The sequence below is a fragment of the Didymella exigua genome (assembly GCF_010094145.1).
Source record: "Didymella exigua CBS 183.55 unplaced genomic scaffold M421scaffold_7, whole genome shotgun sequence".
In the NCBI taxonomy this organism is placed as follows: domain Eukaryota; kingdom Fungi; phylum Ascomycota; class Dothideomycetes; order Pleosporales; family Didymellaceae; genus Didymella; species Didymella exigua.
In genome coordinates, this window is record NW_022984781.1 from 848,905 (window position 1) to 862,754 (window position 13,850).

Genomic DNA, 13,850 nt, shown 5'->3' on the forward strand with positions numbered 1-13,850 from the left:
CTATCCATGCCCTTGATACAATGACAACCCAAGGAAACGCTAAGCCGAGAAAGAACGCCGGGAGGATATGCCACGAGATGATGTTGGCAGCCCTATAGATCTGTGACCATAGCCTCGTCCTGCTGCTGATTCTCGTGGACGATACCAAGAAGACGTGCATACGGTACAGTGATGCGCTGGAGGTCGCGATGTTTACCTGGTGATGTGTCAGTCGAACATTCACGTTTAGTCGGAGAGTTGAAATACCAAGAATCAGCACCGCTTCCTTAAGGAGCTCTTCCTTCGTCCAGCCGCAAATGGTGCCATCCGCCTTCTCCGTGTCTCTGCTCTCGTCATCGTCTTCGGCGATGAGGTCATCAGAGAGGCTCCGCAGAAGCTCCTCGATCTTGCCCTTCAGGCCTTCTGCTCCAATGCGCTTGACGTACATCGAGAGGTAGATCTTGAACTCTTCCCGTGCGCCCAGGGTCTTTGCAGCGGCGACCCGGTTCTCCAAATGTGCCACACTGACGCAACTCTCGAAGGTCTCGTAGCCCTCGGCAGAGATGAGCGCTTTTATGAGCCGCTGAAGGTAGAATGCTCGGCCCTGCAGCAGGAACTGATTTGTGGTGTTTCGTTCTAGCGATGGGATGATGCCGGCGGAAATATTTTCCAACGAGACTTGATCATCCTTCTCTTTCGGAGCAGTCTCGTCGTTAGATGATTTGATGTTACCGAGGGACGAGTCCGTGGTGTTCCAGTACTGACTCCCAACTGCGAACCAAGGCTCCGATATCCGTTGCCAAATATACATGGTTGGGTTGTATGTGTAGCCGTCGCCATTCGACATGGCTACGACGATCCTACCCTTAGTGTTGAGTCGAGCATACACGATGCCGGGAGATCTTGTTAGATGAGGGCCCTGTGAGTGCGCTGCAACATCAAGAATCGGTGCAATCGAGATCGGTGGGTGTCGTGCAGACATGTCCTTGAGGTTCCATACATAGCACATGCCGACTGCTGAGATGGCCATCAGCCACCAGCCGCGACAGTCCATGATTACTGGCTGTGCTTCCAGAATCATGGCGTTCAGAGTTCGACAGCCCGCTGGAGACCATGCATAAACGGAGCCGTCCTCGCATGCCGCAGCAAAGAAGTTCGTGTTGCCCGTTACGAGAAGGACGGCCTTCGGCAGGTAGTCTTGCCACAACGCTTGACCTTTCTTTGTGCAGCTGATCCTAACAGGATCGTGATCCTGGAATCGACCTGTCCTTGACGGGCCAGTGGCGTTTCGCGCCTCCAGCATAACAGTGTCGGAGAGCTCGGCTTTTCCTGTGTTCGGATCCACTCCGTTCTGTTGTGGTGGCTCGCTGCCATCCATTGTGCGGATAATGACACTTCGTACCTTCGGTACAGACAGCCTCAGTTGGCTAACGCTCAAGGCCGGGTTGACAATCGCAGGTCGTAAAGCCTTCGGAACCTCGTGATCATTGGTCTTTGAAGCAGCTGCAGCGGGCGGTACGAGGCCGTTCTCGCTGTTCAGCACAATTGCTGCACCGCCAGGCCGAACTGTGGCAGCAAGCCTTCGCTCGATCTGCCGGTCCTCATCGCCCTCGATCTCTGCGAATTTCCTCTTGTTGCCGACAAGCATTGACGCAAGGCCGCCCTTAGGGAATCCATCGTACGGCTTTGATAGGTCGAGAACGTTGTGTGGGTTGTCGCTTCTCCCAATTGACGTGGCAGCTGCAGAAATGAGTTGGGTCTGGGGTAATGATGATGCGCCAATACCAGACGACGAGGACACGAGCATTGGCGCTATGCGCTTCTTACCCTCCTTCGTCACAGTCACCCGCTGCTTAAGCTTTTCGACACGCTGATCTACTGTAGGCTCAACCGGTGCCGCTAGTGTTGTCGTGCCGTTCGTCAAATTTGCTGACGTGCTTGCGCCGTTGGTTCCATTTGTGGTGATCGTTGCAGCCTGTACCGCACCACCATCGCCCATCAGAGCTCCCATGCGACCCTGCACGCCTTTCAACTCTCCATTCTTCGCGCTTTCTTCCAGCAATAGAGCATCGGTGCCTTCAACAATTCCAACTCTTCGGCCCGCACCGAACTTTGAAAGCGTTTTATCATTCTCGTCCAGCGATGCAGGGTAACCGAGTTCACCGGGCTCGAAGACGAGCGTCATGATGCTGCCATCGAGACTGGTGGCGTATAATACTTCTCCCCCTGGCGCCCAGGCTAGATCTGATATTGATTTCCCAGCCAACTCCTGGGTGATCATGAATGGTCTGGGATAACTTGTGTTCCAGACGCTGAGGCATTTATCTTGACCGGCGCATGCGACAATTGTGACTGTTGGCTGGTAGACTGTTCCGTCGATTTCCTTCGGTGGGTCTTTGTAGAACAATCGAGGCGAGAAAGCAGCAACCTCCACAGGACCTTCGTGTCCAACCAAACTGATCTGACCGTCCCACGTTCCACGCACGAGGATCGCTACAGAGCTAACCGGTCCATTTGTCGAGTTTGCAGCTGCGATGTGAGCTCCATCTGGTGACCAAGAACATCGCCGGAAGTATGTAGTAAGTGGCGAGGTTTGGAAAGGCGCGGTAATGGTATGCTCGAGCATGAAGTTGTTCACTTGATCCTGCTGGGTGGCATTCGCGGGCGGCGAGTTGAAACGGTAGACTTTGATGGTGCGGTCGTCGCTCGCGGTCGCGAAGTATTTGTTTGCGGGGTCGAAAGTGATGCCTTTGACATGACTCTGGTGGTTTGACAGCGTCTTGAGCTTCTCGAACGAGTGTCCTGACCAGACGACTACTTTCGAATCCAAGCCCACTGACACTAGGATTGAAGAGTCGGCCGACCACCCAATATCCTGCACATCGTTATCGTGCCCTATGAGACGGCGAATGACGCGCCAATTCTCAACAGGGGGTGCTTCGTTCGAGCCTAGACCTGTTGTTAGCAATGCCATCCGTGCGACTCAGAGTGTCTCTACCCACCGAATGCAGCATGGGTGGGCGCATTGGGATCTAGCGCGTAGATACAGACGATCTTGTCATCTGCACCAGAAGCCAAGTATTTGTTGTTTGAGGAGAATCGCACCGCGTGGATCGTGCCTGAGTGGTGGCTGACAGCAGCGAGCTGCTTCGGTTTGGTGTATTCGGCGTTGTTAGAGTTCAGAATAGCTTCGGTGGACCAGATGCGCACGTAACCGTCTGTTTGCTCACGTCAGTCATGATGTTCCGGTGCGCGCATCGTGTACGCGCACTGCGCTCGTGAATGTACGGACCTCCGGCGGCGGTTACAAGGCGCTTTCCATCGGGAGAGACGTGGCAGCTGTATACTTCGTGGTCTTTCAGATCACCTGCCATGCGCGAGAATGATTAGCGAAACGCTCAAAGGCGCATCCGGAGCTGTGAGTAGCTGCAGACTGCGGAGGGACACTCACCAGAGTGGGTCAACCACTGCGGCTTGATCAGATGCATGGCTGCGTGCGATTTCGAAGCAAACTCAGCATGCTATGACGCAACCATGAAAGTAAACACGGAGGAGAAGGGGATGGTGGACGCGCGTGGGGGTGATGTGCACGGCTTGGGCCTTGTCGCGACAGCTATCTGGCGTGGCAGACGCGAAGTTCACGGTCGCGGTTGGCGCACGTTGAACAGGGGTCCGTTAAAGTTTAGGTGCATGCGCCGATCGTTAAAGTGGGCACCACCTTCACATATCGCCTTTGAAGTCGCAGTGGGCATTTCAGTCCATGTATTGGCATCTTTGGACCCGCCGAGTCCTTCAATTTCGTCTGTGTCTACCTCGGTTGATGAAGCTGAAAGGCAGTAAAAATCCTCAAGGATCATCCGCCTCCATACCACGTAATTCCTTTACTACCTCCAGTGCTTCCATAGCCTCCGTTCTGCCCGTAATACTGCTGTATCAGTCTGACGGATAATCTCCTCTATATCCTCTGGTTCATTCGTGTCCCTGGCCGGGGACTATCATTAGCGATTTGGCAGGGTACCAGTGCTGTCGCCATGATGGCGTAGGGTAGAATCCGCGTGGATGTCGTTGTTTTTTTGTTTGGATGAGTAAGCTCTGCAGTACGCCAGCTTAAACTTTGATTTTTTTCCTCTTCTTGAACACAATAGCTGGCGCAGCCGGTGTATCCTCCTCCTGCTTTACCGGCGCCGCAGCAGCATCTGCTTCTGCCTCTTCTACTGTGGGTATTTCCTGTAGTGTTTTCGACTCCGCCTCATCCTTGACGTGCTCCTCTATTTTGGCCTTCGACTCTTCCTTGACCTCTGATGCCTTCTTCGTCCCTAAAAGTGCATCCAGATCGTCGTCGTCATTCCCTTTACTGCCAGGAAATAATTTGTATGTGTGGCCCCAGCCCTTCTTCTTCGTGATCAGGCCTTCAGCAGCTATCCGGTCTTCCTCTGTCTCGTCAACCTTTCGTTTGTGCACGCCCTTGTTCAGCTGCTTGTCCTCGAACTGCCCCTGCTCATTAAGCTCTCCTACCACCTTCTTGGTGACCACCTTCCAATCGCCGGCCATGCCCATATCCTGCCGCGCTTCTTCAGGGAGCGCAATACCCATAGACGCTAGCTGTTCCCATTGTCTCTTTCTGTCTTCGACCGTCGCCCTCTTCTGAGGCTCCTTCTTCGCAAAAGTAGCTTTGTCACCCACACCTGCGGCGACTGATGGACCTGCGCCGTTTGCCCCTGGGACGAGGCCATTGAGGCGCGCGACTTCGGCTTTCGCTTGCGCTTGTTTGCGCGCTTCGATTTCTTGCTCGCGGTGTAGGCCCTTGAGGGAGCGCCGGATGTTGCCTTGATGGCGGCCGGTAGCTTCGTGCTGTTGCTTCTCGAACTTGGTGTCTTTGACGAAGACCTCGCAGTATTTGCACCAGTATTTCGGCTAAAGTGATGTCAGATATCACTCATACACATTTCACATGCATTATTTACCGTCGATTTCCAGTACTCTGCCATGTTATCTATTGATGTCCAAGATGACGCAGGCGCAAGAGAGCTTGAAGCCGAGATGCAGGCTGCGGGAGCTAGCCAGAACAAGCACAAGGCTGATTGCGGAGAAAGCGCCGCCTCGGCCTGTAGAGCTCGTCAGCTTGAGCTTCCCCTCTCAACAGGGTGCTCCAGACTTTTTCACTACAATCCACACCTCTCACCAGACTCACTCCTTTGAGCCAGCTGAGCAAACAAGCTACACTCAATCCTGGGCTCCAGAACTCCTGAAAAGCATCTCGAACATGGCTTCCGTCGCAGTAGGCCTCGACCGCACTAGGCTGCTGAAGCCACTAATCGCATTGGCAGGGTGGACATTTGTACAAGAGGTAAGCTCACAAGAGAACTCCTCGAATTCTCTTCAACTGCTGATACTCTCCAGGCCTGGATGTACGCGACCCGTATTCCCGCTGTTTCCAAGTACAATCTCAGTTCCGACGAGGACAAGATTAGCGAGGAGATGAAGACCAAAATCCCCATTGAGGTCCGCCGCATCGCCGACAATTACAACCACCTTCATGAACAGCCAACAGTCTTCTACTCTGTTGCTATCGCCCTGACACTTCTCGGCGACGACCATGAGTACACCTATCTTGCGGCCTGGGGCTATACGGGATTGAGGATTGTACATTCCCTCTTCCAGAGCTTGGTCAACAAGGTATTCACTAGGTTCTACATCTTCGCAAGCAGCTCGATTGTGCTTGCGGGTTTGACCGGTCGTGCTGCCACGTTGCTCTTCTAGATGGGCATTAAGAGCATGGTAGATTGAAGTATGGAGTACGATGCTGTTCAAATTGCTCACTTGCTGACACCGATTGACGATGGATATGGGAGTTCAGGAATATATGATGTACGAGAAACGAATCACTTACGAAGCAACAACTCTGCGCGTCATTGTCGAACTTCACGGTTCTGACACCCACGATAGCCAAGATGTCGACCATAGACCAATACTGATTACATGCGCAGTCCTTGCAATTTTTTACATCAATCTTGCCGCATTTTTCTACAGGCTCAACTTTCCTTCTATCAATCGATTATCACCAACGGTCTCTTGTGTACGACATAGCATGACCCTCACAATAATATATTCGACTATCAACGACCAGCTCCTCAACGCAACGACGTAACGACCCATATTGCGATGAAGCTGCGTGGCGTACTGTTTCCACGCTTGCCACTTCTACTTCCTGATGCGGTGACCTCACTCGCATCGTGGGTCAAGAGGGGCTCTAGTGAGCAATGACAAGACCAGTCCTTCCCAGCTGTAGGGATCAACTGCTCAGGAATACATGCTCCTGTGGGACTGACTTAGTCGGAAGTAAAGTTGGCAATCTCATGGAACAGAACAATACGCCTTCTAGACTAGGCCGCAAAAAGCCGTGACTAGCTTCAAGGGTACCTCTACACGACGATTCGCAAAGCTTCAGTCTCTGCAAAATCGTTGCGCCGTTGTTGCCACTGCTCATCGCCATCGTTCTCCGAGTAGTCTAGCCCCGCGAGAGACACGCTGTACCGTTAGCCTTGTCTTGATATGGTGTTGCCAGGGTAGCATCATGAACAGTGGCTCGATCGCCCCCCCTCTCTCCACTCGCAAATCCTGGAAAGCCATACATACTTGCCGGCGTCCAGCCGCCGGCAACAAGATATATCATCCACTTAGTGCACTGTTCTCTACGGTTAATGGTCAACCTACTGATTGAGGAAGGTTGCTTGTGTGGGCTGCGGTGGAGACTGCATGGTACGGGGAGCGGAAGCCCTGGGGACTGTAGAGTTGAGCAGTCATAGGTTACAGAGCGTCCAGAGAGAGCGAGTGTATGCTAGTGAACTGCAAGGCTTGCTGTCGCCATTGCAATTCCTTCCACGAGTAAGGGTAGTTTAGGCTTAGCAGAAGTCGCCAATGAGAAATCAGGTAGGTCAGGTCTCTGAAATTTGGCCACAAAATCTGTACATATCTCATACAAACAATGGATCTAACTCCATCACAAGTCTCTCGAATGAGCTGACACCCATACCCTCTTGGGTAAGCTCGCTCAGTTCTCAATCACAACTCCAAACTCCACCCAATGGCCCCCATCCCTTCTAAACCACGACCCTCTTCAACTGCGCCGCCTGCCTAGGCTCAATAAACAGGGCCTCCGCCTCAGTAAGCACAACCGGCTTCTCCCCCTCACTCTTCGGCAACGTCTCCAACCGCCCCTTGACCCACGCCTTGCGGCCCTCGACCTTCGTCGTCTCCGCAACAAGCACCACGATCTGGTTCGCCATGCACGGCGCCTTGTATGTGATGTTCAGACTGGCAGTGACGCCGACCTTGTTCGGAAGTGCGGGGAAACAGCACCGCGCGAGCCCCTCGTCGAGCAGCGTGCCCAGCAGCCCGCCGTGCACGATGCCAGGGTGTCCGCACAGCGCGGATCCCAGGTATTGGATGGACACGAATTTACTGCCGTCTACGGTGCTAAATTGTAGCGGCGGGACGGCGATTTTGTCGGCGCCCAGTAGCGTTCCGGCCGTGAGGTTCTGCGCGCGCAATTGCTCTGGGATCTTGAGGTGAGGGCGCGAAGCAACGTATAATTCGTCGTCGAGCAGCGATTGTGTGAATGGGTGGGTAAAGATTGATTTCTCGATTTCGGCGACTTCGGCGCTCGTGGGGGTAAAGAGTGTGAGGGTCTCCTCGTCGCTGGGCGGGTTGGCGAGGGCCCGGAGGGATTCTACTGCGGGCGCGCCGGCCATGATGAAGCCTGCTCCGAAGGTGAAGAGAGTGAGGGCGAGTGCGATTGGGAACCGGATGTAGGGAGGTCTTTTGGTAGCGGTAGGTGGTGTGGGGATTTGCGTATTGGTAGGAGTTTCTGATGCTAGGACGTGTCAGCTACGCAGTCCAATTGCAGAGATGTCTTGAGAAGAGAGGTTGTTTATGAGGGGAGCGAAGGTACTCACCAGCACTAGTACTCTGATACCGAAGCTGGCCGACGCGTTTTGAGGATGTCTCTTTTATACATTTGACATTCCCACGGCCAAACTCGCCCCGTGCAGGCGCGAGCGCAATTCTGCCACGCGCAATCCCGAGTCCCACATGTCTCGATACGGCGAACCTTGCGGCGGTATACATAGCTACGTGCGCCTAGAAGAGAATTGTCGGCCGCTAGCAGTGCTGCGTGTTGAGTCGGTGAGTGGCTCTGCGACTGTTAGATGGCGCTCGGGGCATTCACAATTGCCGAGGCCCAAAGCAGTTCGTGACTCGTTTGGTTGGAGAAAATGCCGACCAGCCCAGCCAAGAGGTTTGAGCCTCAACTAGGAGGGGGGCTCGGCCGATGCTCATGTGAAAGAATGTCTGCATGACGTTCATGCACCAGTCGTCCGTGCCTTCCATGTTGTTCTCAAACACTCTACCACGGTCCTCCATCACGTTCAGGGGGTCGCAGTAGCACATAGAGAACGTTTCATCAACTCGACTTCATCATTACTATTGGTCGTCCATCTTGGACGCATTGCTGCAACAAGGCAGCATCTACTAGCTACACACAGATAATCTGTCTCCATCTTGCGACGCCTTCAACTCTCGGACAAGGAAATGAACACTCGTATGCACAGAAAAATGGAATGCAGCTCGAGCAGACAGAAGAGAAGAGGAAATAATGGTCAACGAGAGACGAGAAGCTATTGAGAGTATCTACAGATACGATGGTGTAGTGGGGGTGGTAAAGTAGTTTGATGCAAGCTGGTACTGCGTCGGGTATCTGTATGACCGGCTAGGTGGTCGTGAAGCGTGAGCTTCGATGGTGCGATAAATTCAAACGAAAGCAGACGCCCCGGCGCTAAGAATGCATGCTCGATCAGTGAAGAGAACAGCTGGTTGTACAAGCAATAGGAGATCCGTCGCTGACTGATGGTAATGCTTTTCCGGAACCGTTTGTGTATATGCGTATGCCCCTAGAAGAGCACATAGTTGGAGACAGGGTGAATTCATCGGCTTGCACCCAAGTTCAGCCATGACATGTTGTCACCCGCCTTGCTGTTGGGAGGGTTTGGTCCTCCGGGAGGGTCGCCAGGGAACATTGTAACTGTACTCTCATGGCCTACGCGTGGGATACCTGGGTGGAAGGTGTTCTGAACCGGGCTCGGCATGGTCTCGATCTGTGCTGTCTGAGGCTGATGAGGACCAGGAAAGACGGTGACTGTGCTCTCGCGATCCTGTGGGTCTAGGCCGAGGCGAGGTGGCACGGGATACATGGAGCTGAACTTGCTCTGCGGCATCTCTTCGACGTGTGCACTTGACGCCTGCGCCGAGGGAAACATCGTGAATGTACTACCCCGGGCATCAGGGACATCGAGCGAGTTCTTCCCTTGACCAGGATAGAAAGAGCTGAAGTTGCTCTTCGGGTAGAAGGAGTTGCCGTCATCAGGGTAGTACGAGCTGGCACCGTCGAATTTATGGTTGTTGTTCGGCTCAATCACCATGCTGCCAGTGTACGCACTGCTGGGTGGTCGCTCGTCATCGCCAACTGGCGTCCAACTCTCCACAGGGTTGCGGAAGTAATGGGGCTCGTCATGGCTCAGTGCAGAATTTCTTGAGCTGCCGTTCGAGTTGGCACGGCCAAGCGTGGCCTGCATGGGCTGATGCGGAAGAGATAGACTTTGAACGCTGCCAAGCGTGGGGCTTCCACTGGCTACTCGACTGAGACGCTGGCCGTCAAATTTAGGAATTTCGAGCGGAGGAACGTATGGTGATGGGTGTTGGCTCGGTACGCGTGAGTTAGTGTATTGTGACTGGCTGAGCATACTACTCCTGTCCGATGCAAAAGTGGATCGATTGTCGTTAGTGGCTGGCATAGCAAGGTTGGTGGCTTCGTTGTTGGCGAAGTATCGACTCCAGCCAGAGCTTCGACTGCGTCCATTGGACTTGTTTGCTGGTGGGTTGCGGCTCGAGTTCTGTCGGACCATCTTCTCCTCAACAGGCTCAGGCTTCAAATCAAACTTAGCCAGCTCGTAAGGCTCTTGCGAGTACGCAAGCGGACTGGGCTTCTTGACAAGACCTGCTGTGCTGGCATCGCTAGCCATGTTCTTCTTATGTCCATAGCCGCCTTTGCCTTGGATGATGGCTAGCGATGTGACGGAGTCATTGCTCTGGGGAAGGTTGTAGGTGGCTACCGAACCACCAGCCTCCTTCATGAAGTCTGCACCGCGGTCTGCGAAGCTGAGACGGTTCTTCTCACGTCCTACGTATCCAGCCTGTTGTGCCTTCTTGACCTTGTTCTTCCTGTACTTAAGGCAGAACAAGATGAAGATCAGGACCGCAGCGATACCGAAGATTGTGCCGAGGGTAGCACCGAGAACTGTCAGCATCTTGGACTTGTTGTCTGGTGGTGCCGCAGCTGCCCCTGTTGAATCAGTCGCAGATGCGCTGGGAGACGCAGTCAAGGAGGCTGTCGTTGTAGGACTACTGGTCGAAATGGACGATGTTTCTGAGGCGGAAATAACTTGTTGCCCACCGAAAAACGCTGTCGCGTTCACCCATGCGTTCTCTTTCGCATTGAAGAGAGACAATGGATCTTGTGTATTGCCCCCAAGAGCAACAGTCATGCCGTCGTCACCCTCGGCGAGTGTGAAGCCCGACCGTGTGTTTGAGGGTGCCTCAGTTGCGTTGTAAGTTGGCCAGTCGGCAATGGTGTTTCGCTTTGCCTTGTCGCCAACAGTCGTGCCTGTCTTAGCCACGATTCCTCCTTCGCCGAGGAGGACGATGCGCTCAACCTTGTTGGGTGAAACACCCATGTCAAACTTTTGCAGAACCTTGCTTCCATCTGTTCCAATCTGGACTGTGCATTGAACCGACTCTTGGTTCACGATGCCAGCGTCCAAAGTGACGCCCAAGTTTTGCCATCCCTTATCTTCGCTGAACGTCCATGTAGCAGAATTCGATGCGCCACCTCCAATCATCAAAGCAGAAGTCGTGTCCCATGCCATAAGCATAGGCCGTACGGAGGGAGGCACGCCGTTCGAGGGAAAGCTCTGCACGGCGAACGGCTCCTTTGTGGCAAATAAGAAAGTCTCTGGTGATGCACCCTCGTCCCCCGTCTTCTGGGAGCCCGAATAAACAAGAATCTTGTCTGACCCGACGAGATATGTGGCGCCATGGTTTTGACGGTTCTGCGTATTCCAGCTTTCCGATCGTTGCCAGTCCCACCTTTTTGTTGAGAACGTGTAGTGCATCAATCCGGGGTAGTTCCAGTCTGCAGCGGTCGCATTTGGAGATCCGCCAACAACGTACAGCTTATCCGATGTCTTTACACACTGGGCTCCCGTCAACGATATGTCCATAGGCAATTTCTTCCATTCCTCCCCCTCTTCCAGTACCAGCGACTGGAATCCGGCGGATGAGTATGCGTAGAGTGTGTTGTTGTATATGATCGAACAATGCCCGGTAAGGTCGTACACGGGGGTGGGAGGGCCGTCATTAGCCTTCGTGTTGTCGCTCATGATGCCGACGGGTGACTAATGTATCCAAAAGGTAGGTGGACGAAAGGAAGGGACAGGGCACCTGAGTACCAAGTCGAGACACCAGCAATAGCGAACGATAAACGGCTAGTGGTTGGACAGGCTGCGCATATCGACTGGAGAGATTAAACAAAACAGAAGCTGGTGTGAGTGTCGAGCACGCGTTGGCTATGTGCAAGACAGCAACAGGCGATGCAATTAGGTCTAGCTGTGACCGGAACAAGCGATGGGGCGATGAGCGTCAACAGCGTCGTCCTAGGTACCAGGTCCGCCGGTGAGGCGAGGTACGAGAATAGATACGGATACTGCGATAATCTGATCGCATCCGTGGGTCGTCAGCTAGGTATGCTGGAGCAAGACGCGACGTCAGTGTTGTTGATTCAATCCAGATTGCGATAGACGTACTCGAATCGAAGACAGGTGCCAGTGTGGAGCGAGACAGAAGGTTTCGAACGAAGGTCGGCCTGAGACAGGGCAGCTGGAAGAATGCACAGCGAGCGATCAGATTGCTCTCTATCAAAGAGAGAGGGTGGGTACGAGCGAGTGATGTGCGGAAAGGAGGGAAAGTAGCACAGCCCTGTGTGTGCGGTGGTATGCCGTCAAGGTGAAGCTATTCAGACACTGGTCTGCAGCGACTGAGGAAGAGACGTGAGCCCGAACGACTGCGAGGAGTCCGCAGAGGCCTCGCAAGGGGTCCGTCCGCGCTCACGGTCGTGCAAGGTTGGCTGCCGTGGACATCCCTTCGAAACGGGCTAGCAGGCGGACCATTCAGGGGCAAACGGTGAGACAGTCCAATCAAAGTCCGGCTCCCCCTGCAATGTCTAGCTGCATCTCCTCGCCCTGCAGCAACACACCATCGGCTGTCGGAACATCGTCCTGGGCCAGCTGCGCTGACGATGGCCACTGTGGCTCTGTTGAACAGTCCAGCTGCGTTGTCAACGGTGAACTGCGTTTGTAGAACATGACCCGCGCAGCCATCGTGAAGTTTTATTCTGGAGCGTAGGTTTGCTTGGCCCGATTCCCGATTCGTGTCCCAGCATTTGTGAAACTTCGACACGAATGCGTGAGCAAGGATGTTATCACCTTCCTGCCCTTCCAAGAGTTCACAAATCAGCACAAACTGGCTTGACTCTCTGCCTAAATTTGTAAGCACCTTGCCGCAAGCGGCATGGAGCAGAGTGGCATCTTGAACACAGGAGCAGGCTCGAAACCTTTTCACACGCACGTCGACCCGTTCCTCGCGGCAGCATTCGTGAAAATGCGCAAGCTGGAGCCGAAGGATGCAGCCAAGTGGAGTACTGACGAGCGCTCCCTTGATACGGATCGGCGTCATCTGACCTCTCGAGTCCAGGTGCTCGACGACGGTGTTGCACGGCGAGTCGCTCTTGTTTACCGTTGTCGATTGCTGTCACACTCGCTATCACACTGCGTTCCAAGCGATTCGCGGCTGATAGCCGAATGGCACGATGATAGCAATGTCAGAGGCGCGCGCTCAGCAGTGGGCGCTGGTGGGTGGAGCGCGCAGTGGGCAGCCGGACCGACTACGCTGATTGGCGAAAGCACCAGATAAGGAGGTGAGCTGAACGCAGCTGCCACTCCACTCAGCCTTCCTTCACGACCTCCAGCCTCACCGCGACTCTTTGCAAATTGCGGTGATCGACCTTCAAGATGCGCGCGGTCGTCGACCAGAAGCTTGATGCATGCAAAATTAACTACTCACACAAGCCATCAGCTGTGCCGCTACCGTATTGGGCCCAACACGATACGGCTTCGTTGGCGACTCGCCTTGCGGCAGCTCTCCTCTCGGACAATAAACATTGAGACTAGCCAAGCAGCATACGAGAAGGCGGTGGCTTCGTCAATGCATGGCATCATGGCGAGATGGCCACAATCGCAACTCATGAATTTGAGGCGTGGTCTGGGCTGCGGCGTCTGCAGAGCATGGAACCCTTCCTTCGAGAACCTTCATCAACAGCAGATTCACCCCGTCGCAACCCCTCGTCAACCAGTTCATGATGATCGCTGTCAGTGTATGCTTCCTTCCGCTGTCGTTTGTCAGCCCACAATTGTGAGACGCGAAAGATTACCTTACCCACCTAATCCTCATGCGACTTGATTGTTTCCTCAGCACGTCCGGTGGACAACTTCCTGCAGCAAGGATCTGCTGCCGGTTAAGCGTTTCAGTCTGGTTATCACTCCCGCAGACTCATTGACAATTCCATCTAGGGGGAGCACGTGGAACAACGGAACATCGCAATTGATGCAAGCGCATGTGCCAAGGCAGGCGTGATGTGCAAGTATGAGCGTGTAGGTTTGCGAGACAAATATTTCCGGACGAATAATAATGGCAGTCGAGTTGAT

General features: G+C 53.9%; 4 protein-coding genes across 4 annotated transcripts; 1 reads left to right on the forward strand and 3 right to left on the reverse strand.

The window, feature by feature from the left end:
- Positions 1-92: 92 nt before the first annotated feature.
- M421DRAFT_3229 (Hira-domain-containing protein) lies at positions 93-3,467 on the reverse strand (the record flags this gene model as incomplete). The annotated part of the gene is made up of 5 exons (XM_033589313.1): positions 93-196; positions 247-2,928; positions 2,982-3,197; positions 3,251-3,346; positions 3,431-3,467. The coding sequence occupies 5 exons, from the start codon at positions 3,465-3,467 to the stop codon at positions 93-95; spliced, it is 3,135 nt and encodes a 1,044-aa protein (XP_033451210.1).
- Positions 3,468-3,723: 256 nt separating this feature from the next.
- On the reverse strand, positions 3,724-4,994 carry M421DRAFT_418447 (U1 zinc finger domain-containing protein). Its single transcript, XM_033591789.1, has 2 exons — positions 4,944-4,994; positions 3,724-4,893 (listed from the first exon to the last, which is right to left on the reverse strand). Exons 1-2 carry the CDS (start codon positions 4,965-4,967, stop codon positions 4,087-4,089), a joined length of 831 nt encoding a protein of 276 aa, XP_033451211.1. The 5' UTR covers positions 4,968-4,994; the 3' UTR covers positions 3,724-4,086.
- Positions 4,995-5,242: 248 nt separating this feature from the next.
- M421DRAFT_57329 (uncharacterized protein) lies at positions 5,243-5,739 on the forward strand (the record flags this gene model as incomplete). Its single annotated transcript, XM_033595490.1, has 2 exons — positions 5,243-5,326; positions 5,380-5,739. The coding sequence occupies 2 exons, from the start codon at positions 5,243-5,245 to the stop codon at positions 5,737-5,739; spliced, it is 444 nt and encodes a 147-aa protein (XP_033451212.1).
- A 1,340-nt stretch (positions 5,740-7,079) lies between these two features.
- On the reverse strand, positions 7,080-11,471 carry M421DRAFT_3232 (uncharacterized protein; the record flags this gene model as incomplete). The annotated part of the gene is made up of 2 exons (XM_033589315.1): positions 7,080-7,852; positions 8,975-11,471. 2 exons carry the CDS (start codon positions 11,469-11,471, stop codon positions 7,080-7,082), a joined length of 3,270 nt encoding a protein of 1,089 aa, XP_033451213.1.
- Between the last annotated feature and the right edge of the window lie 2,379 nt (positions 11,472-13,850).

What these genes read in the sequence shown, in the direction of transcription:
- M421DRAFT_418447 (XM_033591789.1), bottom strand. Translation starts at nt 4,967, where the DNA reads ATGGCAGAGTACTGGAAATCGACG. An exon ending in CAGAGTACTGGAAATCGACG is followed by an intron (nt 4,894 to 4,943) that starts GTAAATAATGCA and finishes ACATCACTTTAG; the next exon opens with CCGAAATACTGGTGCAAATA.